This window comes from Geotrypetes seraphini, chromosome 1 (genome assembly GCF_902459505.1).
Source record: "Geotrypetes seraphini chromosome 1, aGeoSer1.1, whole genome shotgun sequence".
Taxonomy (NCBI): Eukaryota; Metazoa; Chordata; class Amphibia; order Gymnophiona; family Dermophiidae; genus Geotrypetes; species Geotrypetes seraphini.
The window spans coordinates 122,902,053-122,919,814 of NC_047084.1; the positions used below are offsets into that span (position 1 = coordinate 122,902,053).

A 17,762-nucleotide genomic window follows, 5' to 3' on the forward strand; every position below is an offset into this window, starting at 1 on the left:
TGGTCACACCATGTCCCTCTTCTACAAAGAACTTCGATCTCACTTATATCCTAGATCTAAGAGATCTACTGACGTTTGGTCATCCCACACCTCTTGGCGTGGATCTGACCAAGATTGGGATCGTTACTTTAGTAAAATCGTCCACCCATCGGCCTCTGCTAGCTTATCTCAATATTTATACTTTCTTGCCTACAAGGTCTTCTGGACACCCAATAAGATGTTTATGGCAGGCCTTAGAGATTCCAACTTATGTTGGCATTGTACTTTGGAGCTGGGGGACCTCCATCACATGATCTATGAGTGCCCTATCATTAAAGAGTTCTGGACACACATATGGCACCTTATCAAACGCATACTTCCTATCTCCTCTGAATTCTCATTTGATGTTCTCCTTTTCAGAGCCTTAGCGGTGCCTGACCCTCTGTCCGCCAGTCAACAATCTCTTCTCAATATACTAATTGCCTTAACAATTCAAATGATTCTTCACAATTGGAAGTCTGCTGACTTACTTAATGTTGTTTTCTGGTGGAACACTGTTCTTATGATTCATTTGTATGAGATGAAAGCGGCAGAATTTTCTAACAGAACTCTGTCCATATCCAGAATATGGGAACCTATCCAACACTTCTCTCCCTAACCGTTGTCTTTCCCTGTAATTCTACCGATTCCATCTTTATTCTATTTCCATCCCTGTATCCCCTCCTGGGGGTGGGATGTCCGTCCTACATTCTCTACTCTCTCGCTCTTCTCTTTTACTGTTTCTTTATCTTCTTTCTTCTTTCTCTTACCTTTCATCTCTCTTCTTTCATTGCTTCCTCCTCAGGTTTTCACCTGGTTCTCCTGGACTCTTCGGTTTTCCCCTATGCTCCCCTTTGAGATGATCTGTATGTCATATCCTTGGAGTTCTGACTGGTTCAGTTGAACCTTACAGTTCACTTGTTAACTGATGCTTTTTTTCATGGTTTTTCCATTATTGTATTTTCTTGTGTTAATGAAAACTCAATAAAAATATTTGAAATCGAATGGATTATCCATGTGCATGGCAAAATATTTGAGAGTGAAAAATATTTTTTGCTCACCTGAACAGTTACGGGATTTCCCGAATTTGAAGTTGGTGACCGGGAATGTTTAGTAGTTATAGGTGACCCAGCTGTTAAGGCAATTTGAGCTGTCTTTACTCTATTATAACACCTCCTCCCTCTACTACAACTATTTATTATTTCTATAGCGCTGAAAGGTGTACGCAGCGCTGTACATTTTAACATACAATAGACAGTCCCCACTAAGTTTGTGGTCTGAGGAAGATAAGTTGAATGATTTGGTTCTTGCAGATGTTTAATTTTGTATTTCCTTTTATAATGTTACTTTCTGCTTTTCTCAAGCAAGAGTTTTGTGTATTACAGTAAAACCTTGGATTGCAAGTAACTTGATTTGCAAGAAAAGCAAAACATTTTATTAAATTTTAACTTGATATACAAAATGTAGGCATATATACACAGCTGTAAATACAAAAATATACTGACTTAAAAATATGCTAGTTACATTTCAAGAGATGGAGGCACTACCACAAAGAAGACGCTTCCATTGAGGTATCTGTATTTTTTATATCAAATTCAGCAATGTTCACAAAATCTTCATATGATTTATAAGTACTAGGTACAACTAAACAAAAGGATTAGATTTACTGAAGTGTGTTACCACATTAAGGACACTATCATGCACTAATGAGTGCAATTAATAAATAGGTCCCACTGCATTAACCAGCACCTGCAGTAGATAATATGTTAATTCATGGTAGTGCACTTTGGTATATCTGTCCTGAAGTCTGCTTAAGGCCTCTGTTATGTAGACAGAATGGCAAAGAATGACATGGTTCAACTTCATCCTTCTTCATCGCTGCTACTCCATGCATCTTGAAAAGCTGGATTCAAATGAGACTGTGGTCCTGACTTTTCAGAGCCCTCATCCAGAGCTCGGTCTCTCACAGCTGGTACCCAAGCAAGAATATTGCAGTCTTTGCTGCCACTATAAAGCTCCTGGAAATTAGACTGAAATACACAGCAGTCAACATCGCTATAATGTCCTCTGAGCATGGTTATCAATTCTCCTGCATAAAGAGTATAAACCGCAATGGTGCTGTCAAAAGGTACAAAGACAAAATCTGGACTACACCCGTCAGATACGGCAAACTTAAGGCCCTTTCTACTCTCATTACACACTTTCCCATAGTTTACCAGAGTGTTTTCCCCACTGGAGCTGTTCCAGAGCCTCATGCGATCATCAGTGCCCACTGTTAGAAAGTGCAAACCATCAGCTGTAAAGCATAAGCCATTAACTCTTCCATTATGAGCTGTGTTTGCTATTTCAGAAGATGTCTTGGACTTCTCACCATTGTGCTGATCAAGAGTAATTAGACAGCTGGATGCTCTTCGCACATCCCACAGTTTCACTCTACTGTCAGCGCTTGCTGTCGCCAGGATGTATTCTTGGCGTGGAGACCAAGACACTGCAAGCACTTCACCTCTGTGACCTTGTAAAATGTGAGAACAGGATCCGGATTTCAGATCACAAAGCTGCACTTTGTGGCTCTTACTACCAACTGCTATTAAGCAGTGCTTGGTAGCAACAGGAGACATGTGATGGCTGTAGACCGTGCCTTCAAAATGAAACACATCTGCAGGTTGTAATTTATTTGTGTCCCATATTTTCAGTGTCTTATCAAAAGAACTCGATGTGAAAATGCCAGTGTCATGGGGATACCACTGAACTGTCTCCACGCTAAATTTGTGAACCTCAGGATGACTCTTGCCTACAGTGCAAACTGCTTTACAAGTGTAACATGGCTTTCTGCTGAGGTTGGCAAGGTCATAGAGTACAATAACCCCATCAGACCCTCCTGACAGCATGTACCTTCCCTCAACGGGTTCGATGTCAAGGGTATTAACACCACTTCCATGGATTCTTTCAACATCTCTGTCTTTATTGAGCTCTAAGCTAAGCACCCTTCTTGTACTCTCTGCTCGTCTGAGTCGAAGTGAGTCATCTAAACCAAGTTGGCGAGATGAGAGAAAGCCCAACATCTTTAAAAACCCTCAATATGCACCACTGAGTTCAAATAAATAAAAAACTGGGATTAGAAAAACATTTTCCATATAATCCAATCAAACTTGATATCTTCAAGATTAGAATGTACTAGTTGTTAAAGCAGTTACTGAATATGGCATTAGAAAGGGACATATGAATTTAGATTTTAAATTCCTTCAGAAAGCACAGGCAGATCCAGCAAATCTTCTAAGGTTATAAAACCAGTTCAGGCTTTTACTTCAGAATGGAGTAAAAAAACAGTAAAATACCATGTGATGAGTTAGGAGTATATAGAGACTGGTCCGAGAACATAAGAGTCCCAGATATCAATATGAAAAAGGCCAGTGGTGCATGATATTCTTCCTTTCAAGATGAAATGCTGTCTAAATGACATCAAAGAAGATGCAGGGAGAAGCTTTCTTGTAAGAATTCTTCATTTCATTTGAGTCCAAGCACTGGAAATGAAAAAGGAGGGCAATTAGAAAAGTTTACATATAATTTACAAGAGTAAGATTAAGGAATCAAAGCAAATATAGTGCAGCTTGGCAGTGAGGCTGGTCCTGAAAATGAATATATCAAAATCAGCAGACAATAAGGATCCCAGATTTTATCTAACCTATTTTGCAATTTTTTGACTTTATTGGTGCTACATCTTATCGCTAGCTTTGTTATTATTATAGCCTCAAGCTTTGGTTTGGTACTTAGAGGAAAATTCTGATAAGGGCCTGCCTAGATCGCACCCGACGCCTAACTTGTATTAATTGGCTTTATTTAAGTGGTGCAATGATCACGCCATTAAAAGCTGATTAAAACATATACCAAAAAAAAAACCTAGGTGCCTCCTGGGACCAGGTGTGTTTAGGGACGAAGTTAGCCTTAGGTGTCACTAAGTGCCACTAGGCCCAATTCTACAATGTACCTAGGCACCGGAAATGTAGGCCTTTAACCCCCCTGGCCTATGTTACTAGCACCTAAGGTAGCCATGATTCTCTCAGTGGCATCTGAATGTGATCGACATGCGGTAGATGCCTGCCGTTTCAGAATCAGTCCCTTAGGGCAAGATTCTATAAGAGGTGCCTAACTTAATGACCCAAACCACCTTAATAGATTCAATTATGAGCTTTAACAAGAGTTTTAATTGGTTGATAATTCCATACTTGATTCTATAAAAGGTAGGCACCTAGCAGCGCATAAGGGGCCTTCAAATTTCGAGCAACCAAATTTCCATTTATTGGTAGACCCGACACAGGCGTACCTGTCTGTGTCAGGAGTCTACATAAAAACATACCTATAATCGTATTGACTTCCAGATAAATCATAAAAAAATCTATATAATAAAACCGTAGGCGGCGCATGCGCAGTCTTATCAGCGTGCTTCCATGATCCGTATGTCCGTGGCCGCCAAGACTGCAGCATGCCCCGCGCTTACTACGGCCCCACGCGCAGCTGAGTTCGGCACGGCGGTTTCCCCAGATAGGGGAAGCCGAAAAAACTCAATCCCGCCTCATGGTCCTGCCGCCGCTCACGAATCCCCCCCCCCAATCCTCCTGCAACAGCCGCTACCGCTCCTGTTCAAAGCGGCCTGCTGAGGTTCGCGGCCGCTGTAACGAACCTCGCAGGCCGCTCTCCACATGGTAGCACGTTCCCTCTGACGCAATCGCGTCAGAGGGAACATGCTACCGAGTTGGAGAGCGGCCTGCGAGGTTCATTACAGCGGCCGCGAACCTCAGCAGGCCGCTTTGAACAGGAGCGGTTGCGGGGGGGGGGAGTTTTAACAGGAGGAGTCGCCGAAAAAACCTTCAGCCGCAGCAGGCCAGCACACGAGAAGGGAAGGGGGAGGGGCCGAACGGAGCAGGGCAGCTCAAGGTAAGAAGGGAATGGGGGGTGGGGGAAAATGTTTCTACTACTCAGCAGGGACCTGGAGGGGAAGGGAAAACCGCTGCTGCTTCTGCAAAGGAAAGTGGGGGGGGAGAGAAGGGAATGGGGGGTGGGTGGGGGGAAATGCTGCTACTACTTCACAGGGATCTGGAGGGGAAGGGAAATAGCACTGCTGCTTCTGCAAAGGAAAGTGGGGGGGGGGAGAGAAGGGAATGGGGGGTGGGTGGGGGGAAATGCTGCTACTACTTCACAGGGATCTGGAGGGGAAGGGAAATAGCACTGCTGCTTCTGCAAAGGAAAGTGGGGGGGGGGGGGGGAGACACAGAAAGAAATACAGACAGACAAAGGAGGCTAGGGAGAGAGACAGACAGAAATAAAGACAGACGGGACCAGAGAGACACAGAAATAAAGACAGACAGGCAAAGGGTGCCAGGGAGAGAGAGAAAAAAATTGCAGGAGGGAGAAAGACAGAAAGAAAGGAAGAAAGAAACAGGAGCAGGGAGAGAGACATAAAGAAAGAAAGACAGACAGCCATATATTCTAGCACCCGTTAATGTAACGGGCTTAAACACTAGTTATATATAAAATGATAAATATTGATTGACAGGTACATATTACAAGAAATAAAATTAAAGAAAATACATTTTTTAAATGTGTATAAATAAAAGAACACTAATCCGAGGTAACCGGTCTGTCACGTGTCACCTCTCGGCAATGGCCAACAACCATTAGAGGACAATGTTGCGACAGAGCCAAAAATGGTAGTGCTTCCCTATGTCCAAGGAGTAACAGATCGCACAAGGAAACCACTAAAGAAAAATAACATCAACCAGCCTACAGTGCACCACAGAAACTCTCATTTATTCTCATGTGAAGGAAAAAATTATGTTCTTACCTGATAATTTTCATTCCTTTAGCCAAAGCAGATGAATCCAGAGACAAGCGCGTTAAGTCCACCTACCAGCAGGCGGAGATAGAGAACACAAAGCTGAGCTCTGTCAAATGTGATGGTCTGCACACTGGGAACTTTAGTATTTCTCTTAACAAAGCAGCCGGATCAACGAACAGGCCTAACGGCACAGAACTCTCTCTTCACAGCTGTGAAACAGCTGTGAAATTCACATCGAGGCCACCCACCTGGCCAATCCCTACGGAACAAAGGAACAAAAATTATCAGGTAAGAACATAATTCTTCCTTGCCATCAGCAGCAGATGAAGCCAGAGACGAGTTGGATGTACTAATGCAGTCCTCAGTAAGGCGGGATATGGAACAGAATGAAGGAAGATAGAGATATCAGGGACCCAACTGGGACCCCCCAGCAGCTGTGAGACTGTCCACTGGAAGGGGATAAAGCTGAACAACAGACCAGAAGACACAAAGGACCCAAGGAACTAATAGGTACTTTACAGCCCAGGAAGACAAGGTGCATGCAAGCAGGTGAAGCATGAGGACTCTATGGATAGCCATTGCTAGATCTGCAACCTACGCGACTAAAGAGGTATGTGCAACTGAGTGCGAAGGAGACGCCCTGGGCAAGCAGCAACAGTGAAAGGAATCAATGGCTAATGCTCTGCATGGAGCCACGGATGGCATCTGGAGAGGGAGGCGTACAGATCAGTCCGGCTGGGCCTCTCACTATGGCAGACAGTGAGCCTTGGTGGAAATGCAGCCAGAGCTGCTGCTCTCTGCATCCAGCAATGGAGCTATGGCACAAATGCAGCCGGAGCTGCGCTCCACATCCAGAGATGGAACCATAGCACCAAAGCGCTGTACCTTGTAACCAGCACTAGAGCCTAGCCATTGGACTCCTCACTGACCCTAGTGGTTACAGCCAAAACTTGCACCAGCGTGTGACCCAGTAGGGACTGGGAGTCACCCTGCAGACACTGTATTAATAAATAAAACAAACCAAAAATCAGAAAATTTAATCATCAGAATGGCAAAATCCAAAACAATGCACCTTGCAAAATACAAAGAAAAAAACTCAAAAAGAAAACTGAGTAAAGTTCAGGATTTTCTCCTCACCAAACTCAATAATGCTCCTTGTGGCTTTACTCTCCACAGAGCTTCTAAAAACAAGGCTTCCAAAGCCTGCTTCTTAGCAGGTTGTCCAAAAGATTTCAGTTATCTGCTTTGCTGCACCAAACACTCAAACAGTTTTTAAATAGCAAAGCCTCCAGCATATCTTTTAACACTGCTGGGAATAGGGGAGTGCCTCAAGTTTGCCTTCCACAAGCACACAGCTTTCAAAAATCCCGCCCAGTTGTTGGCAAACTTCTCCCCACTAAACACTCCCAGCTTCTTAAACAAAATGAGCAGAGAATCAAAACAGTGCAGTACAAAAAACCTCACAGTCCAGTCAATGTAACTGGCTGACTAAATCAAACACTCAGCCCAAAATAGCAAACAGAAAAAGCTCAGGCTTTGAAAAGGGTTGCCAAGCCTACTTCCATCGTTGCAGCTGCAATACACACACTGGCTTGTGTGGCTGCTAATGGTGGTGTATATCCAGTCTCTTCCACACCCGGGTCTAAGGCATTACCCTAGCTTGAGCCCGCACTGCTCTACATTACATTACATTACATTAGGGATTTCTATTCCGCCTGTGCCTTGTGGTTCTAGGCGGATTACAATATAGAAAATATCTGGGACATTCCAGTAGAATTACATTTCAGGATAGGAGTAAGTTACAGGAACAGTGAAGAGTTATGATATTACAATTTCGCAGAGGATATTACTTATTACAGAAGATAATACATATAGCAGAAGATAATGCATTTTACAGAGGTAATACATGTCAACTCGATCGGTTAAGTCGGGTGTAGAGTAGAAGAGTTACAGTACATTCTTGATCACAGACAAAGAGATAATATGGATGAGTGATTCCGAAGTCGTTGATTGGGAACTCATTGGGCGGTGGTTAGAGTGATGGGAGATATTTTTTGAACAGTAGTGTTTTTATTTCTTTGCGGAACTCTTTTATGTCTGTTGTTTTGGTCAGTAATTTAGAGATGTCAGAGTCTATTTTAGCTGCCTGTGTCCCCAGAAGGTTGTCGTAAAGTTTCTTACGACGAGTACCGTTGAGAGGTGGGTAGGTGAAAAGGTTCTGTGTTCTCCTTCTTCTGGGTGAGAGGTAGTAGTGAAAACGGTTGTTTAGGTAACTGGGTGCCGTGCCGTGGGTTACTTTGAAAATGAGACAGTAGAGTTTGAATTGTGTTCTTGCTTTTATTGGTAGCCAGTGAGATTCTAGGTATGCATTGGTAATGTGGTCGTATTTGCTGAGTGAATATATGAGTCTGAGGGCTGTGTTCTGGATGGTCTGTAGTTTTTTTATTGTGTTGGTCGGGCAGGGTAAGTAGAGGCAGTTGCAATAGTCGACGATACTTAGTACCTGGGAAGAGGTCCGTGACTTCCCTCTCACCTTCCTTCCCAAGAGCAAACTACTGGCCTTTCATGAGGAGGAGCCATGCCCTGCTCTAACTGAGCCTGCTCTCACCTGGGCTTCTCTCCGGCTCCCCCCAGTGGCCGTTAAGAAAATCACATGGACCAAGGCAGGCACGAAGCCTGGCTGGTCACAACCTGCACTCCCCAACCAGGGTTGGAGCTGGAGCTGCTGCTCTAGGCTATTCTTATGTCTTATCTGATATGTCATTTTTTTTCTTTAAGTCACATGGCCTGATAGCCGAATCCGGCCCACCTGGCCTTTAAATGTGGCCCTTGGCAATGCTCCTGAACTTCCCCTTCTCACAGCCCACCATATCTTCCCTCCCATGCCGGTCTGATGTCGCCATCATGCTGGAAAGTCTGCCGGCCTCGGCAGCGGTTCGGTGGTGTTGTCCAGAGCTCCACTTTCCTGCTTTCCGTCTGCCGTGGTCCACCCAGACGGAAACAGGAAGTTGCACGTCACTGAAGACAGATTGTGGCAGGCAGTAAAAAAGCAGGAGGGGGAGTCGCATACAACATTGCTGAATTGACAAGGCCGGCAGATTTTTTGGCTTGGCGGTGACATCAGACTGGTGCTGGAGGGAAAGACATGCTGGGCTGTGAGGAGAGAGGTTGGTGGTGTGGAAGAAGAGGGAAGATACTTTGCGGGAGAACCGTTGGAAGAGAAAGGGAGAAATGGTGGACCTGTGGGGGGGAGGGAGGGAAGGGACCATGGTTGGAGTGAGGATACTCAGGGAAAGAAGAGTTCTGTGTGAAAAACAGCGAGAAGTTTGTGAAGCCCGCTAGTGGCTGGAGGTGGGGTGGACAGAGCAGCGCTCACTCGTGTGGTACTCTCGTGCCCGTCCTGGCACCCGTATTTTAGGCAGAGGAATGCTTCAACCCCCTGGGTGACATCCCTGACTGTTGTGATAGCTAGCTATTCTGTAACCTTGGCGGATTTGTGGTGGTGTATTTTTATATTGTTCCCCTCCACCATCATAACATTTTTTATTTGGCTTAGCCTAATACTTTTTTTTTCAGTTGTAACTTAAGGCAAGTTACATTCAAGTATAGTAGGTATTTAGCACTCTGTGGTGTGACTTAAATAGGTTCTTTGATCTGCAGCTGTTTGATAATTTAATAGGCTATAAGTCCTTGGAGATTTAATTTCTATATCCCCAGAGAACATAAGAACATAAGCAATGCCTCTGCTGGATCAGATCTGAGGTCCATCGTGCCCAGCAGCCCGCTCACGCAGCAGCCCAACAGGTCCAGGACCTGTGCAGTAATCCTCTATCTATACCCTTCTATCCCCTTTTCCAGCAGGAAATTGTCCAATCCGTTCTTAAACCCCAGTACCGTACTCTGCCCTATTACGTCCTCTGGAAGCGAATTCCAGGTGTCCACCACACATTGGGCAAAGAAGAACTTCCTAGCATTTGTTTTGAATCTGTCCCCTTTCAACTTTTCCAAATGCCTTCCTGTTCTTTTATTTTTTTAAAGTTTGAAGAATCTGTCCCTCTCTACTCTCTCTATGCCCTTCATGATCTTGTAAGTCTCTATCATATCCCCTCTAAGTCTCCTCTTCTCCAGGGAAAAGAGACCCAGTTTCTCCAATCTCTCAGTGTATGAAAGGTTTTCCATCCCTTTTATCAGATGTGTCGCTCTCCTCTGAACTCTCTCGAGTAACGCCATATCCTTCTTAAGGTACGGTGACCAATAATGGACGCAGTACTCCAGATGTGGACGCACCATAGCCCGATACAACGGCAGGATAACTTCCTTCGTCCTGGCTGTAATACCCTTCATGATTATACCTAGCATTCTATTCGCTCTCTTAGCGGCCGCTGCGCACTGTGGAGAGCTATGTATGTTAACGCACACAGCCTCGGGAATAAATTTCTAGAACTAGAAACAGAAATAGTTAATGCAGACATAGACATAGTAGCAATATCCGAAACATGGTTCACAGAATCTCATGGGTGGGATATAACCATACCGGGATACAACCTGATTAGACAAGATAGAGAGGGTAAGTTAGGTGGTGGGGTAGCACTTTATATCAAAGAGAACATTAAGACAACCAGGATCACAGATGTCAAGTATACTGGGGAATCCATCTGGGTAAACTTGGCCAGAGGTGGAGAAAAATGCCTGTACCTTGGTGTGGTATATAGACCTCTGAGACAATCGGAGGAAAAGGGCGGCGAAATGGCAGATGAAGTTCAACATTTAGAAATGTAAAGTATTACATGTGGGGAGCAGAAACTCGAGGTACAACTATACAATGGGAGGGATGTTATTGAATAAGAGTACTCAGGAAAGGGACTTGGGGGTAATGGTGGACATGACAATGAAGCCGTCGGCACAGTGTGCAGCGGCCGCTAAGAGAGCTAACAGAATGCTTGGTATAATCAAAAAGGGTATTACAGCCAGAACGAAAGAAGTTATCCTGCCGTTGTATCGGGCGATGGTGCGCCCGCATTTGGAGTACTGCGTCCAATATTGGTCGCCGTACCTTAAAAAGGATATGGCGTTAGTCGAGAGGGTTCAGAGGAGAGCGACACGTCTGATAAAAGGTATGGAAAACCTGTCATATTCTGAGAGATTGGAGAAGCTGGGTCTCTTTTCCCTGGAGAAGAGGAGACTTAGAGGGGATATGATAGAGACTTATAGGATCATGAAGGGCATAGAGAGAGTAAAGAGGGACAGATTCTTCAAACTTTCTAATAATAAAAGAACAAGAGGGCATTCAGAAAAGTTGATAGGAGACAGATTCAAAACAAATGCTAGGAAGTTCTTCTTTACCCAACGTGTGGTGGACACCTGGAATGAACTTCCAGAGGACATAATAGGGCAGAGTACGGTACTGGGGTTCAAGAAAGGATTGGACAAATTCCTACTGGAAATGGGGATAGAGGGGTATAAATAGAAGATTACTGCACAGGTCCTGGACCTGTTGGGCCGCCGCGTGAGCGGACTGCTGGGCACGATGGACATCAGGTCTGACCCAGCAGAGACATTTCTTATGTTCTTATGTTAGAATTAATTGAAGACATTGAGAATATCACCTTACGGGGGGAGGCTGTTCTATTGGGAGACTTCAACATGCCTGATGTAGACTGGAACACACTATCAGTGACAACTTGTGATAGCAGGAGGATATTAACGTCCATGAAGGGAGTACGGCTCAAACAAATGGTAGTAGAACCCACTAGGGCCCAGGCCATCCTGGACCTGGTACTTACGAATGGGGAAAGCGACTCGGACGTCGAGACGCTGGCCACCAGTGACCATAACATGGTATGGTTTAACCTTAAGAAAGGCTTCCCTAGATCACAAACAAAAACAAGGGTACTCAATTTCAGGGGCACTGACTTCGCACGCATGGGAGATTTCGTCTACCAGACGCTGCAGGTTCAAGAAGTAACTGATAATGTGGAAGCTATGTGGACAACCTTGAAATCGATCCTTCATGAGGCAACTATCCGCTACATAAAATCGGTAACCAAACAACAAAGAAAAAGGAAACCCCAATGGTTCACAGATGAGGTATCACACCTCGTCAAGGAGAAGAAAAGAGCATTTCTATCATACAAACGCATAGGGGAAAAAGAAGCAAACATTGAATACAGGACAAAGTCTGCAGCGGTCAAAACAGCAGTCAGGGAGGCCAAACTTCGTATGGAAGAAACTCTAGCGAAGAACATCAAGAAAGGGGACAAATCCTTCTTCAGATACATTAGCGACAGGAAAAAGAACACAAACGGGATAGTACGCTTTAGAACGCCAGACAGGAATTATGTGGAAACTGACTCCGATAAAGCCAAACTACTGAATGATTATTTCTGTTCAGTCTTTACCTGCGAGTCACCAGGGCACGGGCCTCGGCTGGATGCAAAGCAAAGCATGGATGACCCATTTCAGAAGTTTGAGTTCACACCAGCTGATGTTTACAGAGAACTGTCAAGACTCAAGGTGAACAAAACCATGGGACCGGACAATCTGCACCCAAGAGTGCTCAGAGAGCTATGCAATGTTTTGGCGGAACCGTTAGCCATGCTCTTCAATCTCTCCCTAAGTACAGGGAGAGTCCCCCTGGACTGGAAAACTGCCAATGTTGTTCCTCTGCACAAAAAGGGTTGCAGAGCAGAGGCTGCGAATTACAGACCAGTAAGTCTCACATCAATAGTGTGTAAACTCATGGAAACTCTACTTAAAGGGAAATTAGACACGATATTGGATGAGGGGAATCTGAGGGATCCCTGTCAACATGGATTCACTAGAGGCAGGTCATGCCAATCCAATCTTATCAGCTTCTTTGACTGGGTGACAGGAAAGCTAGACTCTCTGGACATAGTGTACTTGGATTTCAGTAAAGCGTTTGACAGTGTCCCAAACCGTAAACTATTAAACAAGATGAAATCGATGGGGTTAGGTGAGAAACTAACGGCATGGGTCAATGATTGGCTGAGTGGAAGACTTCAGAGGGTGGTGGTCAATGGCACCCTCTCTAAGACATTGGAGGTGACTAGCGGAGTGCCACAGGGCTCAGTCCTGGGACCATCCCTTTTTAACATATTTTTAACAAATTTAGACTCATCGTCAGTTGCTTCTTTCCTTCTCTCAAGGCCTTCAATCCTTGAGACAGATCCTCTTGAAGATCAACTTAACTCATGGAATGACTCAATTCAAACCCTTCTTGACAAAGAAGCCCCCTTCATCTCTAAAACACTATCTAATAAAAAAGTCCAAAACCCTTGGCATACACCAGAACTTACACTAATCAGAAGGCAACTTAGATCCCTTGAAAGAAAATGGCGTAAAAATAAGACCATAAATAACACGAAAACTTTCAAAGAATTTTCTCAATATTATAAAACCAAAATAAATGAAGCTAAATGCAACTATTATTCCAATAAAATTAAGACAGCTAAAAACTCATCCATTTTATTTTCTATTATAAAATCCTTTAACCCAACCTCAAAACAAGAAAATAAAAAATCAATCCTTTCAGCTCAACTTCTCGCTGATACTTTCTGCAATAAAATTACCAAAATACGTACCAAATTTGCAACCACTTCAACTATCGCCCCTACTGAATCAAACTATAACTATATCCTTCCCTGTTCCAAATGTTCCAATTTTAAAATTCCAACTTTAACAGAAATCAAATCAATCATTCTAAAAACAAATCTAAAGAGCTCCCCTTCAGAGATTATTCCTCCAGTTATCTTAAAGAAATATTTTTCCTGCTTTGGACCACTCATACAAACTCTCATCAAAACAAGTCTCTCTACTGGAACTGTACCTAAGACCTGGAAAACATCCATAATTTCTCCTATATTAAAGGATCATAAAATCAGCTCAGACGACCCAACCAATTACCGTCCTATCGCCAATATACCGTTCCTAGCAAAAATCACTGAGAAGGTGATATTCAACCAGTTAGCAGATTTTGTCCAATCCACCAACATACTTCACCCCAACCAAACGGGTTTTAGGAAACACCACAGCACAGAATATTCCTTAATCGGATTAACAACAAATATCATCTACAATCTAGACCACCATAACTCAGTTATCCTTTTCTCCCTCGACCTCTCAGCGGCATTCGACACCATAGATCACTTCCTCCTCTTAGATAGGCTGCAATCAATAGGCGTCAGTGACTCAGCACTACACTGGTTTTCCTCCTTTCTAACCGACCGGTCCTCGACGGTACGCTTTAACAACTCATCCTCCACACCATTCTCACATAAATATGGAATCCCTCAGGGTTCAATCTTGTCTCCTTTGCTGTTTAATATTTTCTTATCTCCATTACTCAGCCTTAGTCAATCTATAGGCTTCACGACGTACGCCTATGCTGACGACATTCAATTGATTCATCCAGTCAATTCGGAAAACTCCAACGAAATAATACAAATCAATCAAAAATTAGAAAAAATCAAAAATTGGCTTACTCAGAATAAGCTTGCGTTAAACATAACAAAAACAAAGGCGTTGTTCTTTCCGTTTAAACAGGGCTTAAATCTCTCTATGCCTTTTTCTATTGATAATACAGCAATTGAACTCGTCGCATCCCTTAAGATATTAGGAGTAACAATCGACGATAAATTCTCTTATCAAGAGCACATCAACAACACAGTCAAAAGTTGTTTCTACCGTTTACGTTTAATCCGCTCGATGTCGAAATATCTAGAATCAAAATCCCTAAATATCTTAATACACTCCCTTATAATATCCAGACTCGATTATTGTAACTCACTCTTCATGAATATCACCCAGAAGGATCAAAGACGATTACAAATAATTCAAAATATTGCCATTAAAATAATTCACCATGGGAAAAAATACGATCACGTAACTCCCTATCTCATAAAATCTCATTGGCTGCCCATCAATCAACGTACAACATATAAAATAGCATTACTGGTATTTAAAACACTAGCTACTAATGAACCTCAGTTTATAGATCGGCTCCTAATTCCTCATACTTCAAAACGTTCACTTCGGTCCAATACTCAAGGTCTATTAATGGTCCCCTCATTGAAAATAATAGGAACTAGACGCCATGACATCTTCTCAGTCATGGCACCTCTCATCTGGAATACCCTCCCCCTTTATATCAGAAACATCAAAGACCTTAATTTATTTAAAATTAATCTAAAAACATATCTATTCAAATCCTCATTTAACCTTTAGAATAACTTCTCAGCGTACATCTAAACACCTAAACAATTAATACGTCCTCACACATTTTCCCTAACCTAATCGTTTGGTCCTACCCATATCATACCCCTTTCTTCCCTTGAGGAAACAACAAATTGTAACTTTTAATCCCTAATGTCCTCTCCTAATGTTTCTTAGTTCGTCTGTATTGTCAATTTGTCATAGCCCTTTGAAAATTGTTAATGTAAAATAACTTGTTTTACTGTTTTATACTATTATCTTTTTTATTATGTAATTCGCTTAGATTTAATAGGCGAACCATCAAATTTTATTAAACTTGAAACTTGAACTTGAACATATTCATAAGGGACTTGACCCGAGGGCTTCAGGGTAAAGTAGCGCTGTTTGCCGATGACGCCAAACTGTGTAATATAGTAGGTGAAAGCGATCTCACGGATGGTATGGCGCAGGATCTGATCAAGTTGGAAAACTGGTCTTCAACGTGGCAGCTGGGCTTCAATGCAAAGAAGTGTAAGGTGATGCATCTCGGCAGCAGAAATCCATGCAGAACATGCACCTTGAATGGAGAAACACTAGCTACGACCTCAGAAGAACGGGACTTGGGAGTAATCATCAGTGCAGACATGAAGGCTGCCAAACAAGTAGAGAAGGCCTCATCCAAGGCAAGGCGGATGATGGGATGTATCAGTAGAAGCTTCGTCAGCCGTAAACCTGAAGTCATAATGCCACTGTACAGAACCATGGTGAGACCTCATCTGGAGTACTGTGTGCAATTCTGGAGGCCACATTACCGTAAAGATGTACTTCGAGCTGAGTCAGTCCAGCGAATGGCTACTAGGATGGTCTCCGGACTCAAGGGTCTCTCATACGAGGAAAGACTGGGCAAGTTGTAGCTCTACTCTCTAGAGGAGCACAGGGAGAGGGGTGACATGATTGAGACATTTAAGTACGTCACAGGTCGTGTCGAGGTGGAAAACGACATATTCTTTCCTAAGGGACCTTCAGTCACAAGGGGGCACCCGCTCAAACTCAGAGGAGGGAGATTTGGTGGTGACACCAGGAAGTATTTCTTTACAGAAAGGGTGGTGGATCACTGGAACAAACTACCCGTGCAAGTGATCAAGGCCACTAGCGTGCTCGACTTTAAGAATAAATGGGACATCCACGTGGGATCTCTACGTGGGTCGAGCAGCACTCTGACTTAATGGGGTGGGACAGTAGAGTGGGTAGACTTGATGGGCTTTAGCCCTTTTCTGCCGTCATCTTTCTATGTTTCTATTGTCATGTCCACCATTACCCCCAAGTCCCTTTCTTGGGTACTCTCATTCAATAATATCCCTCCCATCATATAATTGTACCTCGGGTTTCTGCTTCCCACATGCAATACTTTACACTTCTCAACGTTGAACTTCATCTGCCATCTCGTCACCCATTCCCCTAGTTTGTTCAAGTCCCTTTGCAATTCTTCACAGTCCTCCTTTGTCCGAGCTCCACTAAATAGTTTAGTGTCGTCCGCAAATTTTATTATCTCACACTTCGTCCCTATTTCTAGATCATTTATGAATATATTAAATAGCGGCTCGAGCACCGAGCCCTGCGGAACACCACTCGTAACCGTCCTCCAGTCCGAATAGTGGCCCTTCACCCCTACTCTCCGTTTCCTACCCACTAACCAGTTTCTGATCCATCTATGTACGTCTCCGTCCATTCCATGGTTCTTCAGTTTCCGGAGTAGACGTTCATGAGGCACCTTGTCAAAGGCTTTTTGGAAATCTAGGTATATGATGTCTATGGGGTCTTCTCTGTCCATCCACACACGCTGACCTGAACACCGGCTGAAAAGCAGGCAGAAGGCAGAGAGGAGGTAAGAAGACTTCAGGAGAGAGGCAGGAGACAAAAGGCAGGGAATAGAAGCGATCCACAGCAGGGGCAGCGGCGAGAGTTAGCTCCGCCCACCCCCACGCGTCAGCGAGGTCAGAGCCCGAACTCCCCCTTGAAAGGGGGCGGAGCCAATGGCGCGCAGCTGTTCGGCGCGCGGCGAAGGCAACGGAGTAAGACAGAAGGGTAAAGAAGCAACAAGTACAGAAGGAAAGCACAGAAGGTAAGAAAGAGACAGACACAAAGGGCCAAGCCGTTCACACAAGTATAACAAGCAGGCAGAGGGAGAGAGTGAGAGAGAGGACACCAGCAGCAGGTAGAGAGAGAGAGAGACACCAGAGACAGTTAGTGAAAGAAAGAGAGGGCACCAGCACAAAGAGAGAGTCAGGGAGGACACCAACAGCAGAGAGGGAGAGAGAAAGGACACAAAGCGGACACAAGTAATCTCAACTGATATCTTAAAGAAGGAATAACAATGGAAGCAGAAGGAAGCCAGAAGATGAGCTTTCCAGTGTGCTGCACAGACTGTCATATGTATGACTATCTCCCCTCGGGGAGACAGTCATATATATGCAGTCGGTGTCAGGAACTGAAAAGCTTGAAGAAGGAGGTCAAGCGACTAGAGGACAAGATTCAAGAGCTAGAAGGATTTCACACCACGGAGAGACACATTGAGGAGGAAGTCAGGGAACTCGAGAGATTCATTGAAGAGGCATACAGGACGAAGGTGGAAGAGAACGAACTTCAGATGAAAGAAGAAGCTACACGGATACCAACAAGCAAGGGAGAGCAAGAAGAAGAT

At 43.9% G+C, this 17,762-nt stretch overlaps 1 protein-coding gene across 5 annotated transcripts in view; it reads right to left on the reverse strand.

Annotated features, from left to right (window-relative positions):
• Positions 1–1,455: 1,455 nt before the first annotated feature.
• The window catches only part of LOC117357237 (DNA excision repair protein ERCC-8-like), a 116,228-nt gene continuing 99,921 nt past the window's right edge, over positions 1,456–17,762 (reverse strand). For 3 of the 5 annotated variants that reach the window (XM_033937624.1, XM_033937611.1, XM_033937635.1), the window contains one exon: positions 1,456–3,539. In XM_033937624.1, coding sequence (XP_033793515.1) covers positions 1,881–3,080 — 1,200 coding nt within the window. In that variant the 5' untranslated portion in view covers positions 3,081–3,539 and the 3' untranslated portion in view covers positions 1,456–1,880. Of the gene's footprint in view, positions 3,540–5,857; positions 6,063–17,762 lie in introns of those variants that run through there. The other 2 variants (XM_033937629.1, XM_033937617.1) reach the window with 2 other exon arrangements.